This window comes from Trachurus japonicus, chromosome 14, assembly GCF_045865225.1.
Source record: "Trachurus japonicus isolate A0001 chromosome 14, Traja_1.0".
Classification (NCBI taxonomy): Eukaryota; Metazoa; Chordata; class Actinopteri; order Carangiformes; family Carangidae; genus Trachurus; species Trachurus japonicus.
Window position 1 is genome coordinate 17,345,145 of NC_140920.1, and position 21,816 is coordinate 17,366,960.

The 21,816-nt window shown below is 41.3% G+C and overlaps 3 protein-coding genes across 5 annotated transcripts; 2 read left to right on the forward strand and 1 right to left on the reverse strand.

The window, feature by feature from the left end:
- Positions 1-192: 192 nt before the first annotated feature.
- mks1 (MKS transition zone complex subunit 1) lies at positions 193-5,765 on the reverse strand. Of its 2 annotated transcripts, none has more exons than XM_085798174.1 (18): positions 5,402-5,765; positions 5,155-5,276; positions 4,906-4,958; positions 4,540-4,707; positions 3,962-4,062; positions 3,683-3,811; positions 3,337-3,441; positions 3,035-3,143; positions 2,886-2,942; positions 2,727-2,769; positions 2,581-2,643; positions 2,420-2,490; positions 2,262-2,331; positions 2,046-2,153; positions 1,618-1,751; positions 1,310-1,392; positions 828-925; positions 193-721 (listed from the first exon to the last, which is right to left on the reverse strand). In XM_085798174.1, exons 1-18 carry the CDS (start codon positions 5,476-5,478, stop codon positions 618-620), a joined length of 1,695 nt encoding a protein of 564 aa, XP_085654300.1. In that variant the 5' UTR covers positions 5,479-5,765; the 3' UTR covers positions 193-617. The 2 variants fall into 2 exon arrangements, with proteins under 2 accessions (XP_085654300.1, XP_085654301.1); XM_085798175.1 differs by having other exon boundaries at positions 3,962-4,059; positions 5,402-5,730.
- Positions 5,766-8,666: 2,901 nt separating this feature from the next.
- zw10 (zw10 kinetochore protein) lies at positions 8,667-16,415 on the forward strand. The gene is made up of 16 exons (XM_085798176.1): positions 8,667-8,857; positions 9,405-9,539; positions 9,622-9,723; positions 9,944-10,021; positions 10,313-10,472; positions 10,736-10,888; positions 11,708-11,905; positions 12,072-12,208; positions 12,353-12,535; positions 12,713-12,933; positions 13,346-13,417; positions 13,524-13,693; positions 13,812-13,942; positions 14,590-14,721; positions 14,914-15,116; positions 15,705-16,415. The coding sequence occupies exons 1-16, from the start codon at positions 8,753-8,755 to the stop codon at positions 15,823-15,825; spliced, it is 2,301 nt and encodes a 766-aa protein (XP_085654302.1). The 5' UTR covers positions 8,667-8,752; the 3' UTR covers positions 15,826-16,415.
- Positions 16,416-16,757: 342 nt separating this feature from the next.
- LOC146974627 (G protein-activated inward rectifier potassium channel 3-like) lies at positions 16,758-21,360 on the forward strand. 2 transcript variants are annotated; one of them, XM_085798177.1, is made up of 4 exons: positions 16,758-16,843; positions 17,902-18,127; positions 19,151-20,378; positions 20,929-21,360. In XM_085798177.1, the coding sequence occupies exons 2-4, from the start codon at positions 17,933-17,935 to the stop codon at positions 21,123-21,125; spliced, it is 1,620 nt and encodes a 539-aa protein (XP_085654303.1). In that variant the 5' UTR covers positions 16,758-16,843; positions 17,902-17,932; the 3' UTR covers positions 21,126-21,360. The 2 variants fall into 2 exon arrangements, with proteins under 2 accessions (XP_085654303.1, XP_085654304.1); XM_085798178.1 differs by lacking the exon at positions 16,758-16,843 and having other exon boundaries at positions 17,864-18,127.
- Positions 21,361-21,816: the final 456 nt, after the last annotated feature.

A 21,816-nucleotide genomic window follows, 5' to 3' on the forward strand; every position in this document is an offset into this window, starting at 1 on the left:
GTACTGCAATTTCCCATAGCAGTGAATGTAGCACGAGAGTAAAGGTTAGGTTGGGAAGTGATGCCCTGGGTTGAGTCAGCTGGGATCCATGTCACTTTTATATTACAATAATTGAGGACTGTGTAAAGTCCAGGTATCATACACAACTTATATAACTGTAATGACAAAGGGGAAAAAACACAATAACAGAGCTTATAGTTGATATAAAATGTTTATATTACAAGAAATGTGAAAAACTATGGAAAATATACAGTTCATATTTAAAGAAAAAAAAAACGATTTCACTGTCTACTACATCAGTTTTTAGAAAACCTACTGTCTGAAACTATAAAAATTAGACTATTTCATAGTCTGAGACGACCAGAGACTGTACATTGAATGCAGTGTGTGAACAAACCCCCAATACTTTTCTCATTTATCATATCATTACCACATGAATTTATATTTATTCCTCCTGACATGTCTGTTGTCTTTACAAAAAAATTACAAAAAAACAACAATCAGAGACTATTTTCCTGTCTCTGGCTTACCAGAGACAAACCTAAAACCACTATATCTACACTATTCAGGCACTTAAAACATTTGACAGATTGACAGGTCCTACGTTGTTTTTACACCTATGCAGAGGATTCGATTTGGTGTTGGGACGTGGTGTTGATTAGATCTCTGGGAAGACTTTCTCTGGCCTCTTGCATCTTTCTCCTCGCCCTCTGGAAGGCCTCTGCCAGAGAAAAAAAAAGAGTGATGTAACTGATTGTTGAACAATGCATACTCAATAAAAGCTCATCTCCCACTCTCGCTGGACAATTCTCAGTGAATGTCTTTACCCAGGATGGTGCAGACAGCTCCTTGCTGACTGAATCCTCCTAACTGCTCAAAAACTTTCTGCCTCCTTTTCTTCAACATGTTGGCATCCACAAAGGACCTGAAACATACACAACATTGACAAAATAAACCACACATACCATGCCGTACATTAAGCTTCAGCTAAAAGCTGAGTAATTTGAGAGTTTTGATTCAAAAGAGAACTTTGACCTGATTGTGTGAAAGTCTTAATGACCTGAATTTAGCTTCTGAAGTTCACATCTTGCACTATTGTGTTTGGTGTGTTGTTCTGGTTGTGTAAGTTTGGTTATTGCTGACGGTGAACAAAGTTGTTCCTGTAATAATTCACTGAGACTTGTATCGTAGATCAACTCTTCCAGTGAAAGTGATATACATGTGCATTAGGCTGTAGGACTCAACAATACATCTACATGTAAACCCATTTCAGTGTTTTTATTCTTGGGTTAACTTGAACATTGCTTACCTGGCTTGCTGGATGCAGTGCAGATTGAAGGTGACACTTCCTGTGGTTTCAGTGCAAAAGCCAAAGCGACTCAGTCTGTCTCCCTAGATATATGTGGAGTAATTAAAATTTTTTTAAAATAAACTGTCTGACATAACATGTACATTAATAGTACAGGAGGGAAATGTACTTTACTTTCTACATTTTTTTTTAACATAAAACCCAGGTTAAAAGTTATGTGCCAATTGAAAAAAAAAAAAGTCCAAGATGAGGTTAGATTAATTTGCATATTGACACACTATACCCTGAGCCTACAGGTTTGAGCCTACCATGAATGTCCCTGGTATTCGGACGTAGCTGTGGTCTTCCAGCTCTGGAGAACCTCCAATAAAGAAGCGTCTCAGTGCAGAGACTGTTCCTGTCTGAAGTGGTCTCCATGTGTTACATGTTATTATATGTTTACCTGATGCAAACAAAATATACAGAGTGAATAAGTGGTACGTTAAGCATCTACATTTCTAATGCCAACAGATACCTTGAAATTCAGCTGCTTAGATAACTGATCAACCTTTTAAAGCAAAAACACCAAATTCTATGTGGCACAGTACATTACAGTTAACTGACTTCTGAACACTCGGTTAGACAAAACAAGCAATTTGAATATGTAATCATGTGATTTTAGAAGTTATCTTTTTTTTCATTCTTTTCTAGAATTTTTATTTTTTAATCCCACACCTTTCCAATATACACAACATACCAGGTGTGGCAGGAAAAAGCAGATAGCCATAGCCTTCAGTGCGATAGCGCTGCCAGGTGTCCAGTGAGAGAACCTTGAAGTAAAGCACCGGCCACTGGAGAACTGACTCTGAAACAAGTGGAAAAGTCATGTATCAGTCTAATCTTTCAAACAAACACTACACTTGCATCGATGAAACACATAATCTAAACACCACGTTCAATAGTTGATACTCACCCTCACTTTCCTTTTCACACATGTAGAAAGCCTCAAAGCTGAAGGGAAAACTGAAGAAAGCTATGTTTTCCTGTTGGCAGAGAGCATGTTGAGTATTTGACCAAACTCTGTGAAAGTCCTCTGAAATTGTTCATCATTATTGTTTACATTATACCCACCTTCCCTAATGTTTTGGTTCGGCAGGTCTGGGTAACCCCTGAGTGAGACTGGAATGGCAGGCTGGACCAGTCTGACATGAGAATAATGCAAACTGAATTTAGCTGAGCTGATTTAAAAGGTGTCACAATGTGAACAGTGCAATATGCTGGATGTGACTCACTGTTTGGCAGCTCCATGAAGAAGTGGATGTATAAGTTATCATACTCGAACCCTTTAGCTGAGACTGGGCAGAAAGAAGAAGAGGATTTAATTGCCCAAAACTGCAAACGTAGAAAGGTTGACTGTGAGAACAGCCTTTCTACTCACCTATCTCTCCGTTCATCAGGTAACGCAGAATACCTGCAGGAGGCTAGAGGAGAGACACCTGGTCAGTACAAAAGCCTTTCAAAGCCAGTTATTAATATAGCACTCATACTTGATTAGCCATACAAAAGCACCAAACATTTTCCCTACTAAATGACTTACCATTTCAAAGTCTTGTCCAACAAGGCTGTTGAGGTACTCCTTATGCCTCACGTACAGCTAAATACAGAGAAAAGTTCATTTCATCATTTAAAACTATACTGTATAGGATTCTTGCCTGGTCCTGGAAAAGCTGATGAAGATGGACTTACATCTTTGTACATGTTCCCCTCCCTCTCCTTTTCCTCTGTTTTCATGGATGTCGATACGTTCTCTACGGTGAGACGCCACACCTCTCTCTTTTCCCCCTCTGTTACAATCCTGCGCCACAGCAAACACCACATTGGTTTGTTTTTGATTAACAAAATGCAATATATGTAATAGTTCTGTTTTCTTTGTTTGCACATCATTCAGACAGCATTGGTTGATATGTTTCAGTCTAGTGATACACATTTGACAGTCAATACAGGTCTTACACATTAAAAGCCAATAATGATGCATGTTTTGAACTTGCCTGTAAGCCTCTTTGCTTTTGTTGAAGTCGGGTTTTATGACAACTGTTCCACCTCCATCTGATTTTATGGTTACCAGCAAACATTCATTTTCCCTCTGGCCCAGCCTGAGAGAGCAAACTCATTTAGAGAAAATGGCAACTGAGCCACACAACGCCAAGATAACAATGTTCATCAATACCAGGTGTAAAGTCCTGTGGTAAGATCAAAATACAGATCACATTTGAATAAAGAGAAACCAATGAGTCTGTTTTTGCCGTTCTGCAAACCAAATTTCCCATGTAGGGAAGTAATCTATAAAATAAACTGAACTGAATATGAACTGGGCTTTTGTGGTTATTATCTTACCTTCCAGGAGAGCCCATGTCTGCCATGATGTGCATGGTCTGCATAGCATTATTTACAACATGACTGCTTCTCACAAAGTCCTCTGTGGGCTCCCAGTTGATGATTTTGGCCTTTGGGATACTAGAGTCTCTGAAAATATACCAGATCATTCAATACAATTGTTTAAGATTACAAACCAGAAATTTGGGAGAGTAATTACATGGATTTTGAGTAAACAGAATACAGCGGAAGTCGGAAGACAGAGGAAGTTATCAGTTTGTGAGCTGGTGTTTTACTTACACGGTGCGTCTGTCCTGCCGCCTGTGTCTTATACTAGCCATCCTCTCTGCTAGGAAGGTGGGGCCAGATTTGGTTATGGTCAATAAGTCAGAAGAGTGCTGCTTTCAGGATCAAAAACAAAAAGCTAGTCACAAACACAGTTATAGACAATATCTACAGAATTTGTGGGCTCACATTCGTTTTCACATTGTCATATGTTGGCATTAGTACAATACAATAAGAGAAAAACTTGTTGTTGTCTTGCAGTTACAGCACTTAAACTGGAAATGTGGAGAGTCGTCTGGTAAATGCATAACAATAAGGTGTCAGAGGAGGTAAACTTACCATATAAATACTAGAGCTGTCAAATATTGCAACATTGGCAACACTCAACAGAACAGACCTAATCTGTTTGTCAGTTCCGTCAGTAAATGTCTCTAATTTTTACAAAGAGGAGGCAGGAAAAGTAACTGTGGATCACTCTTAATTGTTATGTCTCCAGTGGATCATGACTTTTATTTTTTACGGGGAAAAAAACAAACATTAATGTTGTGTGAATTATTGAGTGTTGGTGTAATGTAGGACGTATCACAACCTACCAGTTGGTGTAATGGAAGACAGTTGGTGTAGCGGTCATGATCAGTGTATGTGAAAATCCTGCGATTTCGTTGGCCCTTTGCCCTGTTCAGGGCCTTGACCTCTGTGTGATACTGCCGGTCCAGTGGGGTCTGACATGCTGCCTCATTCTGGAAAAGCTCCATCTCATACTAGACACACAGAAAAAAAGACATGATGGCATTGAGGTGAAGGAATTGTGGTTCATAAACATACAAAAATAATTCTAGATTTTATAATGGAAAATGAAACTACAAGTGGAAAAAATAGCATTTTCTTTTTTAATCTAAATCTCTTGAGGAGATTTCAATTTACTGTGGGCTAAGGAAACTTAAAGCTCAATTTTCTACCTGGCTGAAGAGTTTCTCCTGCCAGCCCACCTCCAGTTCCTCCTCATAATCACCTGTTGACACAGAGACACAAATGTCAAGTTGATAAAAAATATGCTTTGAGGGAAACACACGTGTGCATCCATATAAGTCAAGCCATTCTGGTGCAGAAACACATGAGGGCAGTACATTTAGACGTTACTGATTATAGCCAAGTGAAACCCAAAGCGTGAGACTTCCCCATAGTAGAAGCAGTAAAGGTAATATCACCTGTGTGGCCTCGAGAGGTGAGGGTTTCCATTTCTATTTCTCCTCTGTCTTGCTGGGACAGGACTTCCTGCTGGAGGTGCTGAGAGAGGGCTGCGGTGGAGGTCACCCTCTCTATCCGCACCCTGCAGTGAAGTGAGGAAAACATAGACACCGCGTTGAAATAATAATGTGTTCACAGCCCATCCTCTAGTCTGGACCACTGCTAGCACACTGGAGGACTGTAGCTGGGCTAAATCTAAATACTTACTTTATTCTCAAGTTTTTGACAGCATCCCGGGAACGATACACAGCCTCGCCGGTGTCTGTGTTAAAACTGTCTGCCATTATTAAGACTTAACGCGTAAAAACACACGACGCTTTGGGTTTGAGGTCAGCTAGAGCTGGTTCTCAGCTGGCCTCATTGAGTTTGTCGTAAATGTCTTCGCAACGACTTGCAGTCTGTTAGTCCATAGCGTTTGCAACCCTGTAATTGGCAAAAAATAATGTCAGCGAAAAGTTAATGTTAATGTTGTTGGTTATGGGTTAAAGCAACAACAAGAAGCTAACAGGCTTACAAAGAGGACGGCAAATGGATAGTTGTCGTTACCATAGAGATAATGGTGGTTCTTCTTTGTTTTTTCAGGCTTTGGTTTTTAGGCGCTTTACCGCCACCTACTGCCACACATTACTATTACTACTACTCAAATACAACCATGCTACTACTGCTGCTGCTGCTGCTAAACTACTACATATTACTACTGCTACCCCTACTATTACTTGTACTACTAATAATAACAATTGCGATTATGCTTTTCAGTCAATTTCCAAGAAAAAATTGCAAACATCAAATGGCTCCAGCTTCTCATCAGTTTGATACCTCTATCTATAGCAATAAAAAATATTCCAAATTTAATAATAAATCATGTGAAAAATAATACATGATAAAATAATTTGATGTCTTTCAGCATCTCCCTGCTTCATTGTTTTGTTTGTTTATTTTTAAAGCTTTATTTGTTGCACATGATCTACACAAATATGTGCTGATATGACTAATGTGATGAGATCATATTAGAAAGAGTAACACAAACAAACAAATGAAAAATGTAAATAAAATTGTGCAAATATACAATGCCAGGGGTTATTGGAGACAAAACACAAATGGTGCATAAAAATTCTTCTAAAAACACTTCAAATTTGGAGCACATTTTCACAGCTTTTCTGTTGCAAGAGGTCCTTTTTAAAGGTGCAAAAAGAGGGTCTCATTTTTTAACACCTTACATTTATGAATATAAAACCTGACCAGCAATATGATGAGATTAGAAAGAAAAAAAAATCCCATCTAATTTTTTTTCATAGTTTGTAAAAACCAAATAATACATTATCCAAACAAAATAAAAAAGCATCATCCCAGCGAGCAAGCCGACGTCGAAACAACGTCTTTTCTACGTCATGGTCCGACGTCGAAATGACGTCCCTGGCGGGTGCAGAATGAAAGTTTTTGTTACGTCTTTTTTGGACGTCTTCTGGACGTTCAGTTTTGACGTTTATAGGACGTCTATACAAGGTTCAAATAAGGTTGAAAAATGGTCGGCGTGGACGTCCTCTTGACGTCTTATATTGACCGAATTTGAACGTAATTTATACATAAAAATTATTTTAAATATTTAAAAATATTGACCATATCAATGGCCTTATGAAATTATGTAGATTAGGCCATGTATCCAATACAGCATTCAAAGTACATTGTAACTGCATGTTATGCACTGTGAAAGTGCACAAATACCATTTGGGTGCGTACATTAAATATTGTTGTTGACGGTGTGTATGCCCCCCCTCCTGTGTCCCTCCTTTCCCATGAAGAAGTCCAATGCAGAATTCAAAATACACTTTTATTATTTTTGTTGGAAATTAAATTCAATGTTTCAGGAAAGATAATTTGGTTCATACATGAAACACAGTAGTCAAAAAGAGGACTTTGTCTTCAGCTCTTACAAAGAACATCCAAGATATTTTATGTCTGTTGAGCTTGTGTCTTCTCTCGCCCGACACTCACTGCTGTGTGATTACACGTGTTCAGTGCATGCCAAGCCAAGTAAGGATGTAAACAATTAAATTAATTGCAGTCAATCAATCCTTTTCTAGGAGTTTTTTGTGAAATGTAAACAAGCAAAGCCGACATAAAGTAGCGGGATCTCTATTTAAATGTACACAGGGGAGAGAGGAGGTGAAAAGAGACAACAACACTGTTACCTGTTGTATACTGGCCTCAGGATGTACCATCGCTAAAACACAGAGACCACAGTGTGTAACGAGTCAAAAAGCCGCCGTCACTGAGCTGCCGTGTACGGGAGGATACGGTAAAACCGACGCGGGTCCGGTGTGTTTATCAAAGCTTGGTCCGTGCTGAGGCACCGGGTCGGTTTGAGCTGCGTTCAGGCTGCATTAAAACTCCTCAGGCAGTGTCCAACATCAAAATATTAAATCCAGCAGCAGTCCACTGAAATTCACAAAAAAAAAACCTGTCTGTTTCTTGATCTACGAACAACTCCAATCTGTCACATGAATCCGCCGACAGCACCGACTTGAAGCCCGTGTGCCCCCGTCGCTGGGCGTCTGCTCGCCGCTGGACGACTCCTGCAGCACCGGCGCCTCCTTCTCCTGCGGCTCCTCCGCGGCGCGCTCCGCGATGCCGGTGAGGAAGAGGAGGAGGACGCCGTCCTCGCTCGCACTGCCCCGGATCAAACTGCAGAGGAGACGAGAGAGACTTCCGTTACCGAGGCAACGACCTCTGATCCCCCAGGCTCCTGTTACCGAGAAAGTCACCGTTAAATCCCCAGTCTGTGGTCAGTTCATCCAGATACCGCCTGTTAGGATTTGCTTTAGGAGTGAGCTAACAGGCTACATCCATGGTTGGGCTAGTCCCATGCTGCCACCTACTGAACTGCATGCGGGCCTACTCCTTCGCCATCCCGCTGGAGATAACAAGCCAATTAACTTTATCTCTATCCATATAAACGCACAGAAAAATATTTTTGCATGGAGAAATTGTAAAATGATGTAATCTGATAACGTTAATCAACAGTAAAAATGATAGATTTTACCTCTTTCAAATGAGGGGGACCAAGGTTGCAGAATATCCCGTTATGATTGTGCATGACAATCAAAACATGCTGTAACGACAGTCTATGGAGCAAAAACAAAAAGGAATAATGAAATATTAAAATCCTCATGAATTAAAGTCGTTTTGATCATGGCTGGTGACGTGAGGCTACTATACTCCAATACAAACCGAGAGATGCCTGGCTTGCTGCCATAGATTGTGTGTTCACAAGTCCAGAATAAGTGGAAGACAGTCTCTGGGTGCACAAATGTTACAGAAAGTGCAAGACCCAGTTTTCTGCAGACAGGTTATAAACTCTTTTTTTTTGGACAGGTTATAAACTCTCCCGACAGTTGGCGGCGGCAGTGATCTCATCCCATCCATCCCATAAAAACCGACGAAGCAGAAAAAGGGGCAGAGGACTGGAGCCAATCACACTGCCTGGCGGGTCCTGGCTGGAGTTGTTGTGCTGACCTGTCACAGTTTTGAAACCAAAAAAATTAAAACAGCAGCTAAAGTATGGCATCGTTTGTGACTGAAGTTCTCGCCAGCTCTGGCAAACTGGAGAAAGAGGACCTGTCCGGGAAAATAAGCAAAATGTCGCGCAAGGTGGAGGACACGAAGGTAAATCCGCCCGCTAGCGCTAACGTTAGCATAGCAGCGGCTGTAAAGTTTGAACTAGCTGTTAGCTGTTAGCTGTTAGCTGTTAGCGCTGCCACTGACAGAGAAACTGGACTCGTCTTTGACCAACGGTGGGTTGGTTTTTACAGGGAAATAACACTCAGCTACAGGTAACATGAGCGATACGATTAGATATAATGAGGCGAACGGTCAAGCCAGTTTCAAAGCTGATTTTGGCGTATTTTCGCCAGCAGGACTGTTTCTCTCTGTGGTGCTACCTAACCAGCTACGTGGCTACGCTGCATCCAGCACAAACATAATACATGTGACAACACCAGGACACATTAATAACCCTCTATCAATTGTCCGCCATAAGCAAAAAATGAGAAGCATCATGATAAATGTAAGGATATCTGCAAAGTTTGATTGTATGCATGCACCTCTCAAAGCAATGATTCAACAGTTGTGTTTACCATGTAAACAGAGTTCTTCCATAAAGTTAATCAGCATAAAACTATATATATATATGAACTCTTCATGCTTTTTCTAGGAGGAAGTATGTGACATGATAAACAAGAAGTATTGTGAGTTCCTACCAAGTCTTCAAGGGTCTGAGGAGCTGATGGTGCAGGTTGACGATGTCTCCAAAGAAATGGATGTCCTTAATAACTGCATTAGGAATGAGGTATGTATGAAAACATTTTAAAAAAGCTTAGCCCAAGAAGAACGGACTGGGTTCAAGTCTGTTTTTGTGTATGTGCACACAGGTGCAGCAGAATATCCATGTGGCTGTGGCTGAGTATGCAAAGCTGAAGCAGCAGCTGGAGAAAAATACCATCATCATAACAATGCTGGGACACCTAAAGGAGGTACACAATATTTATTAAGTCAGAGTTGATGTCATAAATGGTCATTTGTACATATTGTCAAGTGTGATTTTGTAATGTTTTTATTTTTTTTGTAAGTCATATTAAAATGTACCATCTGTAAAGCAGTTTGCAGGGATTTGTGTTAGCCATATATTGAATAAAAGTAAAAGTCTAGTTGGTGCATCCATCATTAATGTTTGAATGTTTCTGTGTGGCCCAGTTTCACAATGCTATGGAGGAGTTCAAGAAAGCTCTGTCAGAGAAGAAATATGTTGATGCAGCCAACCAGCTGGAAAAGGTAAGAGCTGCTGACGTCTTGTCCACACAACCACATAACCTCTACTCTGAACTAAGACGGGGCATTTAATCTCTCATGACCTGGGCTAAAAGATAGAAAAGAGTGTCAGCCGGACAACGCTGAGTCGCCCCTGTGTGATCAAACACATACAGTATTAGCGTCCTGACTTCTGAGGTGTGTTTGAGAACTGAGGAGAAATGTAACGATGGACATTCTTACATGTATGCCTCTTTACAGTCACATAGTGTTTTAAGTGCACGTCAACATGATTGATGGGTAATATATCTTCAGGCAAAAGTCAGCGTGAATTCACTGAAGGGCTGGAAGACTTCCCAGCTGCTTCTGCTCAGCTCTCTCAACACTGAGCTGACGGTGCAGAGAGAAAATTTAATATATCAACTGGGAGAAGAATGGAAGCGCCTCGTCATCTGGAGATTACCATCTTCAAAGGGTAAGACTCCTTCAGGAAAAAAATGTTGAGAGTTTTAATTATGTATGCCAGGAATACCTATATGGGCATAGCATGTGATACTCACCTTATGAATGACTGCAACCCAATACTCACTGCTCTCCCATTTCACATTGAACACCTGATCATTGAATGCTATCACCTAACGTGTATAAAATAGATTAAATAGATAAATCACAGCCAATGTATCTGAATGAGTTTCATTAGCAGTTTTTTTTCTTTTTTTTTCGGATTTGTCCTACCAGAGCCTGCAGGTGTGAAGTCCTTCCTGACGGTGGAGCTGAACCTGAGCCATCCGTGCAGTAAGGACGGTGAACCCAACCCACCTGCTCTGATGTGCTGCCTCCTGCAAGCGCTGGCCATCCAGGGAGGCCTCCAGCACAAGATCAAACTCTTCAGTAAGAACAAGCGACACTGATGGCTGTTAAATATTCAGTATTTCATTTATTCATCATTTTACACATTTTACAGTTGGAAAAATAAACTAGATGAGGTCATGGAGACACAGTTTCGTAGCATAATCGTGGCTTTTCTACACTGAAACTGTGATTTTTACATTGATACTAGGGATGTCACGATTATAAATTTTCTTGGTACGATTATTGTCAGAAATAATCACAGTGTTACGATTATCACGATTATTATGTATTAATTAATTTCCCAACACTATGAATGTGTAAAATCAAATAGTAAAAAAATAATTACATTACTCATTGTTGACACAAATTATTTGAAGTATCTATTAATATATGACCAATTATTAATCCCCCAGGGGAAGTGTTTGAAATATTCAGGTCATAAATGATCATCTATACCAAATTGTGTTGTTCTCGTTTTTTGTTTTGTTCTTTTGTTTTTTAAATACAAATAACACGCTAACATTTAAATTCCTACCAATTCAATGTTTCATTAGTTAAATGGACCAGTATCTGAGCATTTACCTTTATTTTGGCACAAATCTGCAGATATGGTTCCGACATAATCTTTTTTGGGAAGTGACGGTATTTAGGAATGTTTACGATGAATTAATTGTGTTGTTTAATACCACAATTAATGTGAAAACAAGTAATCATGACATCCCTAATTGATACTGACATATCTGGAATAACCTAATGTCATCTAATTTAGGAAGCTAATTAATCTGTATGTTTATCTTAAACCTCTGTGTATCCGAGGTCAAAACCTGCTCAATGTATTCTGTTATTTGTGTCGCTCAGGTCAACTGCTGTTGAAGAACATGCTGAAGCCGTTGGTGATGTACCCGTCGCTGTCGGTGAGGGTGACGGAGCAGCAGGGGGAGGGCACCGTCCTGGCGCTGGAGTGTTTGGAGGAGAGCCACGAGGAGCGATCCACTCCCTCGCAGGTCTACAGCAAACTGCTGCTGGTGCTCAAGACGCTGCACTCACACCTGCTAGGTACAGTCCCACTAAAACGTAGTATGATGCTTCGAGGTTTCTTGTGGTTACGTTTCAGGTATCACATTCAAACTGGTAACATGAGTGGGATTTGATGTAGACAGCCTTCATCACATGTATTGCCCATGTTCACCTCAGATCCTCGTTTGTCTCTTTCATTTTTCAGACGTGTCCATTGGTGATAAGAAGCTCGCTGCTATCTTGGGAGAGCTGATCTGGGAGGAGATTTCCCAGTGCATCATCCACGAGTGTCTGCTCTACTCCATCCCCACCAACAGCAGTCAGCTGGAGAAGTTTGACACTGTAAGGACCGAACCGGGTGTTGTTGTTGTGTATCAGGATATTATATACACAGTAGAGATACTTTGTGTTCCTTTTTTTTACTCAGGTGAGCAGGTGATAAAGTTTACGTATCTACAAAGATTGTGTCTTGTACTTAAATCTAAGGTGATCAAGGAGACTGCAGAGTTTGAGAAGTCTCTGAAGGAGATGGAGTATCTACAGGGCGATTCCACAGACCTGCTCAAATATGCCAGGGATGTCAACTGTCACTTTGCCAGCAAGAAGTGCAAGGACGTCATCGTAGCAGCCCGCAAACTCATGACCTCCAAGATGCACAACACTGTAAAGGTACGTGTGAACTTGTGCCATGACCTGAGAGAGACCGGGTTCATCGTACAGAAGTTCTTTAAATCTTATATCCTATAGAATAGATTTATGTAAGAAATATGTCCAGTAGAGCACAGTCTAGTTTTTACATGATGTGTCTTTTCAGATGTTAATTTTTGTTTGATCTCCTCCTCTTAGATCACATCGGAGTCTAAGCTGCCTCTCCCCAGGCTGCCCGCTCCAAGTTCAGAGTTGAAGGTGAAGCAAGAAGCCTCAACCGAGATGATAATGGAGAACACGAAGCAACTGTCTGCGTGGAGTCTGTGCCTGCCAGCCTGTCGCATCAGTGAGTCAGTGCAGCAGCTGATGGAGCTCACACTCAACACCCTGTGTGAGGCCGTCGGAAGCTCCTCACAGTGGTACGTTACAGAGCTCAATGGGCTTATTGTCCTCTGTCCCTGACTCACATGCGAGTTCGATGTGCCAGTGCAGTGTAATAGCTCAGTGGAACAACAAAGACTCTATGGCCTTGACTGTAATGAAATAACAGGAATTATGATAATTTAATCTAATAAGAGCATTTGATTCCCAGCACTGTTGAGTTAACATCATTACAAAACATTGCCAGGAGGGTGATGGATTAAAAAAAAACTGCTCCTCCTCAGAGATGTTTCTTATTATACAATTAAAAAAATTAAAAATCTATCTGATTGATTGATTGACAGACCCAAGCTTCATCACATCCTGAAATTTGCACCCATCATGTACATCTTGATGCTCCTTGCTGCCCAAGTGTTATAAAAAATAAATAACCTTTTCCTCTGTTTTCAGTGCATCACAACTCTTCTTCACTGTGAGAAACATTTTCCAGTTGTTCTACGATGTCGTACCAACGTATCACAAGTAAGTTTTTCCATCACGTGACAAACTGACAAACTTAACCACAACATTTTTACACCTGAAAATCTGAAACATCGGCTCTTGTTCCTCCGCTCCTCCCCCCCTCCAGGGAGAACCTGCTCAAGTTCCCGCACCTTGCTGCCATTCAGCACAACAACTGCATGTACCTGGCCCACCACCTGCTCACCCTGGGCCACCACTTCAGGGCCCACCTGCCGCCGCCCCTCAGCGATGGCGTTGCAACGTTTGTTGACATGGTGCCTGGATTCAGGAAACTGGGTAAACAAGAATTGCTACAACTACTGGCCGTGTTACTGTGAACTTTGGTTTTGAATGGGTTTTTTTGTTTGTTTGGTTTTTTCCGTGGACATTAATGGTTTTGCGCATTCTCTTTTAGGTGTCCAGTGCTTCTTGGCACAGCTCAATGTTCAGACGGATGAACTGCTGGAGAGACTCTCCACTGCTCACAACTTCTGCAACCTGGATGATGAAGATAATTACATTGCAGCGAGCAAAGCAGTGAGACAGGTAGAGAGAGGAAATGACTTGTGTTACCTTTATTTGTCGGTGCAAGCTTTTTTTAGAATGGCGGAGCCGAGCCGCGAGCTGCTCAGAGCTACGCTACGGAGGCTCATGGGATTTCATGGTTTCCCTCATCAAACTCATCAAATACACAATCCAACAACTCCAAAACGCTCTGGTGGACAAGTTGTGACCTGCACATTCACCACGCTATGAGATAATAACACAACGTTACCAGACAGAGTTGTTTTAGAGGCAAATACAGAGACTGCTTGCCAAAAACTGCCCCCGACGGGAACGCGCATCAGCGGTTTTGCATGAATTTACCTCGAAAACAACTCCCTCTTGTAATGTCCAGTTATTATCTCATAGTGTGGTGAATGTGCAGGTCACAACTTGTCCACCAGAGCGTTTTTGGATTGTGTATTTGATGAGTTTGATGAGGGAAACCATGACAACCCATGAGCCTCCGTAGCTTAGCTCTGAGCAGCTAGCGGCTCTGCTCGGCCGTTCTAAAAAATAGCTCGCACCGACAAATGACAAATTTGCCAAAATGTTTAATTATCCCTTTAAAGCTATCATAAGCTTCATCAAGGCTTTTTTACCCATTGTGCTGCTTTTAAAGCATACACTTTTCATCCGTTTGCCTGCAGGTCATTCATCAGTTGAAACAGTTGGGTACAGTCTGGCAGGACGTCCTACCAGTGAGCATCTATTGTAAAGCCATGGGCAGCCTCCTCAACACTGCCATCTCGGAGATCATTTCCAAAATCATGATGCTAGAGGTTTGTCTTTTTTTTTTTTTTTTACATCACAGTGGTTTTTGTGTACCTGTCACAGACGAATGAAAAAGTGTCAGTGAGATACAATAACCAATATTGTATAGTTATCTGGATGAGGTATGGAGACGATCTGCTGACGCATGCATTATTACATTACTGTTGATCAACAAGGATTTTATTTTTCGCTGTCTCCAGGATATTTCCTCTGAGGATGGAGAGCATCTACACACTCTGTGCCAGACCATCATCGAGGAAGGGCCGCTGGTCTTCATCCCTCTGGCCGAGGAGAAGAAGAACAAGAAGTATCAGGAGGAAGTGCCTCTCTACGTGAAGAAGTGGAGCACCTTCAAGGAGCTGGTCATCGTGCTGCGGGCCAACCTGCAGGAGATCGTCGATAGGTAAGAGAAACAGTAAATAAAACAGTTTCACAAATAACTTGGAACATCTTCAGTGTAGTTTTTACATCCAGGAAGTGTAGTTAGTTGTTTTCTTTAATTAGTTCCCCCCTGGTGTTTATTTTACTACATATTTTACTGTGTGAATGGGAGAATTGTGTGTATGTGAGAACTGTGCGAGGAATGTCAAATGTACTGGCTTTTTATCTGTTATGTGTACTTACGTAATGCAGTTACTTGTGGCACATGATTGTCCATGACAAATTTCCCTGCAGGGACAATAAAGTTTGTATTGTATTGTATTGTATTGTAACACTGGATCCTAAAGTTCCCATAATACCAGTCAATAGCCTCTTTTATGAGAAACTCACTTTCAAACTCGACACCTTAAATTTTTAGCTCAGGTTTCTATCAATTCATAGTCTAAGCTAAGTTACATTGTCCTAACTTATTTGTTTGACTAATCAGAGCTTATTGATTTAAGCACAGGAGATAATTTTTTTTTCACATGCTCAGCTCTTCTCCTGATAAACTGGCCTTTATACATAAATTTGATGTGTTCCTGTAACATACTGCTTTTCTCCTCCTCAGGTGGGCTGACGGTAAAGGTCCGTTGGCGCTGGAGTTCTCCCCCTCGGAGGTGAAGAACCTGATCCGGGCCTTGTTTCAGAACACAGAGAGGAGAGCTGTAGCTCTGACCAAAATCAAATAGACACTTGGAGCCACAGGCCACCAAGGAGATACAACAGCACCTTTCCTCTGTGGAAAATACAATTAACATCTTCCTTCATTTCCGTTTTCTGTCTTGTCTCTTAAATATATAAACTCACATATACGTAGACTGAACGAGAGAGAAATGTTCTCTCTGGGCGTATAAGCCGGTTTGTTCCTTCTAAACATTCGGACTGCAATTATTTCTAGTGTGATTACATGAAGGCTTCTTAACATCAGCATCCTGCACACTCAGGCATATAGCTTTGGGGGTTTACTATGACAAAGCCAAATGAGGTTGTGTAACCAGCGGCTCGCCATCTGTTGACACGTGATGTCATCCCCGGGGTTAACTTTGCTTTAACTTGTTGGTTAAACTTCATCCGTGGCTCATATCACACTCATCTCCATTTTTCTGTACTGATGTCATTTCAGAGGAGAAGGTTTGTCCAGTGATTTTTGCTCAAGCCTCAATGACTCTAAACAAATATAGTTCTGACTAAGACACACCGGACCTTGCTTCTCTTGTTAAGAATTTAAATCTCTTCCATACTGTATTTATTTGTCCAAATAAACCAAAAGACTTTTCTAAACTGTTTGTTTTTTGTGAATATGCTGATAATGATTTTGGCTCCAGTGCTGAATTCTTTCCATGCTGTTAGCTAAATTATCGAGCAGTTAATTGCTTAGGATGGAGATCGTCCTTGCTCTAGTGTCATGCTTTATGTATAAGATTATATATGACAATAATTTGAGGCTTCTTATCTGACAGAAGAAACTAAAGTGATGTTTAAATTGAACTACAGGTCGTCCACTGACAGCTGTCACAGCCATGACCAGTGTGATGGGTTGAAAGTTGTTGGTATTAACACTGGATGATGCAGAGGGAGGAGACAAACAGCTGGACAGTTGTACAGCTGCTCCTCTCAGTCCGTGTCTTTCTCCATCTGATCAAACCTGGTGACTTCAAAAAAACTCTGGCAGCAGCTGTGTTATCATAAGGGATGCTTCAGAGGTATGTGATTATTTTTCCCCTTTTTTGTCACAACCCTTTCAGTGTATATACAGTAATATAACCAGTGGTAGTGATGAGTTATTTTCTGTTTTGTATACAGCATTTGTAAAATTGACAGGACGTTTTTTAAATAACCATAACTGTCCACAGAGATGCCTTTAAATGTCTTAAATCTGACAAAAAAAAACACAAAATTAAGAAATATTCTGTTCACTAGAATATAAAACATAGTAAAAGCAACAAACTCACAGTGGAGAAGCAGAAACCACAGAATAGAAAATTAATCTGGTCCTAATTAGACAATCAGTTGATTGAGACGTGTCCACTTGAACTAGAAATAGCACAGCAGCACCAATTAAGAATAGAAATAGAAATAGAAGAGATGTAGCTCACTCTTAAACTCCCCTTTCTAATTATTTAAACAACAAGAATGTCTCTATTTAATGTTTATTGTCTGTTCAGATGGATCCTCTCAGAGTAACTTGTTATCAGCCTGATTGCCTCTTGGTCACAGTTCAGGAAAAATGCTCATGTTTTGTGTGTGACACCATAAACATAACGTGGATTTAACATTTCAACAAGAGAGGAGTAAATCTACTACAGTTCATTTGGCCATGTCTGGACAATACTGTTTCTAAGCCTTCTGGTAAATACAGACCGTAATCTTTACAAATCCATCATGTTCCTTGGTGTTTCTCAGATTAATTTCGAGGATTAGTGAAAATCTCCTCGTGTAATAAAACTGCAGCCGAGCTGGGACACTGATCAACCCACTTCAGACAGATGAAACCTCATGTTATGCTGATGAGGAAGTAAAGCATCATACACACCATCACAGCTTGAGCTGATCTACAGACGAATCTGAGGGACCTCAAAGATTTTCTTCTTGGAGGAGCAACACAATATAAAACAAATTGTTGCAATGAGTGACTTTTTCAAACGCTCATCAATGGAAAACACATTTCTTCACTCAGAGGTATTTATTGAAGACATTTGGTTGTGCTGTTTATGAGAACTGTCATGTTTGGTCCAATTTAATTTAATGTTGTTGCCCAAACAGAGAAAAACCCCTGAAGTGTGACCAGCCTCAGCAATGAGCACCACAGTGATGTGCAGCAGAGAGACGCTTCGAAACGTTCAGTGCAACAGTCACATCAGGAGCCCGATCAGGACCGAGCCTCGCAGGAACTCCATCCCCCCGACCCAGACCCTCACCGCTAAACATCTGCTGGCCTACCTGCCCAGACCACAGCCAGAGGCCGTACGCTACAGCCCCTACACCTTCAAGGTACCTACAAACTCAGCACTTCTCATCCCATTTCATGTGAGGCCTGGCAGGAAGAAAAAAGACTCATTACTGGATGTAAAAACAACTCTGTAAATATCATTCAGTATTTATCATTCACTATTAAAAGTTGTTGTATTTCAGTTTGTGGGGTGAAACAGTGGGAGGGATGTACAAACATGAAGCAGGTTAAGAGAATGTACAAAAATGTGATTTTCACAAGGAGGGAAGCAGGTGTTCAACCATATCAGGCTGTTTACTGGGTACCTAAGCTCAGCTCTTATTTATTTATTTATTTATTTATTTATTTATTCATTTATTTAGTTACTTACTGAGTATGTAATTACTATTACTATCTCATTTTTGCTCAAATTTACATTTTAAAGAATTTGTGGATTTGATAACAATAGCCTATTGATACATTGTAGTTATATTTAATTAACGGCAGAGCATGTAAAGGAAGCTTAGCTGGTAGATAGATTGAAGGAGAAGGGGTGGGGCGGTAAAAGTTTTGAACTTCAGCCCTCTCCTTTTCAGACATGTGAACAAAAGTTGTGCAGTAACTTGCTTTCATTGTTTTCTTTTCTCTGTTTACTTACTCTATTTTACATGTTTGAAATAAATAATGTAATTTATTCATTCATTCACACATTCATTCCTGTAGGTAAACTACTCATCTGTTGTCTGTATTTAAAGGATAATTGCCAGAAAATGTCATGAAAAGATCAAAACCAACCATGAGTCTACTCTGAGGTTCTCATCCCCAAGTAGCCTTCATGTGTTGTCACAAAAAGATGTAAATCTGTGATAAAAAATTGGTAACAGATGTATAGTTTTGTCTTTTTAAAATATTTACTAAATATTTACAAAAAAAATACTAATATTTCCTGAAACAGATGGGTTCTGTAGTTTTAAGTAAATGTTACTCACTATTTTCACCTGTGGATTAACACAGATGTCCCGTAAGTGGTTACTTGTGGTTTTGTACATTGTGTAAATATTATATATTGTTGTCTGTCATTTCAGGGTGTAGCTAAATCCACTGTTGCTACCATGATGATCACGAAACGAGCCTCTCTCATCCACAACTTGAACCATGCAAACTGCTCCTCACTCCCACCGCTGCAGGAAGTGTCTCTGTCTCCCTCCCAGAGTTCCCAGAGTTCCTGGAGTCAGTCCTCTCAGGCTCTGACTCTGGCTAAACAAGAAGCCCCCCAGCAGCCCACCGCCCAGGCAGCTCCTCTCCAACCGATAGAGGAGGAGGCGTCAAAGCCTCAGCGTTCGCATCGCAGGAGACACCTCAAGCGTTTCAGCTCCAAATGGCAATCGAGGGGCTCGGCCGGCAGCATCAGTGTCCCACCAGCGTCTGCGATAGAGAAGCAAAACGGTGCAAGGAGCCACAAGAAGAGATGCAAGCTGCTGGGTGACGATGAGCCCTCGTTGCACGTCATTGCCAGCCACCAGCGCCAGCGCTACGTCACCAAGGATGGCAAGTGCAGGGTCAATCTGGGGCCTATTGAAGACAAGAGTCGCTTCATCTCAGATATCTTCACCACGTTAGTCGACCTCAAGTGTCGCTGGTTCCTCCTCGTCTTCACCATGTGCTACATTCTCACATGGGTGGCCTTCGGTGTGATCTACTTTTTAGGTGCGTGGTTGCGTGACGACATTGCACACGTTGACGACCCACAATGGAAGGCGTGCTACCAAAATGTGGACAGCTTCCTCTCGGCTCTGCTGCTGTCACTAGAGAGCCAGAGGACCATCGGCTACGGCTCCAGGATGGTGACGGCTCACTGCCCCGAGGGGACGGTGCTCCTCATGGTCCAGTCCATCCTCGGCTCCATCATCGACGCCCTCATGGTGGGCTGCATGTTTGTTAAAATCTCCAGGCCGCAGCAGAGAGCCCAGACGTTGATCTTCAGCAAACACTGTGTCATATGCGAGCGCGACGAGAAGCTGTGCATGCTCTTCCGCATCGGGGATCTGAGAGCGAGCCACATGGTGGACGCCAAGATCCGAGCCAAGCTGATCAAGTCCAGGCAGACGAAGGAGGGGGAGTTCATCCCACTGGAGCAGTCGGAGATCAATCTGGGCTACGACACCGGGGGAGACAGGCTGCTGCTGGTGGAACCCCAGACCATTACCCACGTCATCAATGAAAACAGCCCCTTCTGGGAGGTGGGGGCTGAGCGTCTGAAGAGGGAAACCTTTGAGATCATTGTCATTCTGGAGGGCATAGTGGAGGCATCAGGTTTGTGGAAATGTTTTTTTTAAAGCAGAAATAAGCGGAATGTTTGTGTTATGTCTTAAGTAGTTCTATCTTCCGACAGCAATCACTTATATAGAGTGTTTGGTCCGAAACACGGGTCTGTCAGTCACTCTGCTCTGCTCTGAGCCGAGGAGAAAACTTTCCTTGTATCCTACAACCTTTATCCAATGAGGAGAGAGAACGGCATAAAGGGGCGGTCCTCTCTGTGTGTGCAGCCAAGGGATGCGCGTGAATGTGGTGACGTAGGGACGAGGGCGGGGACTGCTAACTCCATCGGCTGACAAGAAGTTAGCCAAAACGACCGGATCGCTTACTTCTGCTTTAAGTCTGTTTCTGTCCTGCAACTAAGATAATTCAGATCTTTTTCTACTTTGAAGAAGATTTTAGTGAGCTTCGTGAGATGGATGGAGCTTCTGATTTGATCTCTAATTAAATATGTCCTGATAAAAATACTATTCTGAATTCATTTGTCAGTTTTCTTTCCCAATAACGTGACACTTAGTACCACATTCTCTGATGACTTGTGTTGCAGGTATGACATGCCAGGCGAGGACTTCCTACACAGAGGACGAGGTCCTGTGGGGCCACAGATTTGAGTCATGCATTTCCTTGGAGAAAGGGGCATTTCGTGTCGACTACAGTGCATTTGACAAAATCTTCGAAGTACAAATGTCCCTACTCAGTGCAAAACACAGGAGCTCAGCAAAGGAACAAGAAAATGTTGACTGAACAAAAAGTTATTGTTTCTGCACATTAATAATGATATAATATGATGATATTGCCTGGTAAACACTAACACTAATAGTTCATGAATATTAATCTCAGGGTAGACATCATTTCAGTTTTTTTCATTTGTGTCTATATAAAGATTTGCTCTATGTTTTTATTACTATATTCCATTAAATCTATATTACATTTTGAGATGTTTTCTGATGTGTGATTTTCATAAAATAAACATCCTGCTGCAACTTATTGTCTATGGTGTTGTCTCAGCATTAGACCTGTGAAAATTCTCATTCATCCAGGTCATAGTTATCTCAAGGAAATTTCAATCGAACGCAACTGGACTTGGTTATTTGTCTTTAGAAGACGTTTCACCTCTTCACCTCTTTCACCTCTGGTCCCAGCCAGTCCCAGCCTGGTCAGAAGCGAGCATGAACTGATGAAGCCTCTTGGATGAGAGGTGAAACGTCTTCTAAGACAAATAACCAAGTCTCAGCATTAGAAATTTACCAGACATCCCATTTGGGAACCACTGCACTGCATTAAATGTATTGAGTCAAGAAAGCAGCCACAGCACTAAAATACCATGGGCTTCTTTCTTGTTGTGCCATATAAAGGAATATGTAAAGGGACTTGTTTCTGCCTAAAGAAAAACATTTACTTGGATATTTTTACTCACATTTCACTGAGAACACTT

Coding starts and splice junctions, on each gene's coding strand:
- LOC146974627 (XM_085798177.1), top strand. CDS start 17,933: ATGAGCACCACAGTGATGTGCAGCAGAGAGACGCTTCGAAACGTTCAG. Junction 18,128..19,150: donor ACAGCCCCTACACCTTCAAG/GTACCTACAAAC, acceptor CTGTCATTTCAG/GGTGTAGCTAAATCCACTGT. Junction 20,379..20,928: donor GGGCATAGTGGAGGCATCAG/GTTTGTGGAAAT, acceptor CTTGTGTTGCAG/GTATGACATGCCAGGCGAGG.
- mks1 (XM_085798174.1), bottom strand. CDS start 5,478: ATGGCAGACAGTTTTAACACAGACACCGGCGAGGCTGTGTATCGTTCC. Junction 2,644..2,726: donor CCTGATGAACGGAGAGATAG/GTGAGTAGAAAG, acceptor CTTTCTGCCCAG/TCTCAGCTAAAGGGTTCGAG. Junction 1,393..1,617: donor GAATACCAGGGACATTCATG/GTAGGCTCAAAC, acceptor ACATATATCTAG/GGAGACAGACTGAGTCGCTT.
- zw10 (XM_085798176.1), top strand. CDS start 8,753: ATGGCATCGTTTGTGACTGAAGTTCTCGCCAGCTCTGGCAAACTGGAG. Junction 10,889..11,707: donor GCACAAGATCAAACTCTTCA/GTAAGAACAAGC, acceptor TGTGTCGCTCAG/GTCAACTGCTGTTGAAGAAC. Junction 13,943..14,589: donor CGAGCAAAGCAGTGAGACAG/GTAGAGAGAGGA, acceptor GTTTGCCTGCAG/GTCATTCATCAGTTGAAACA.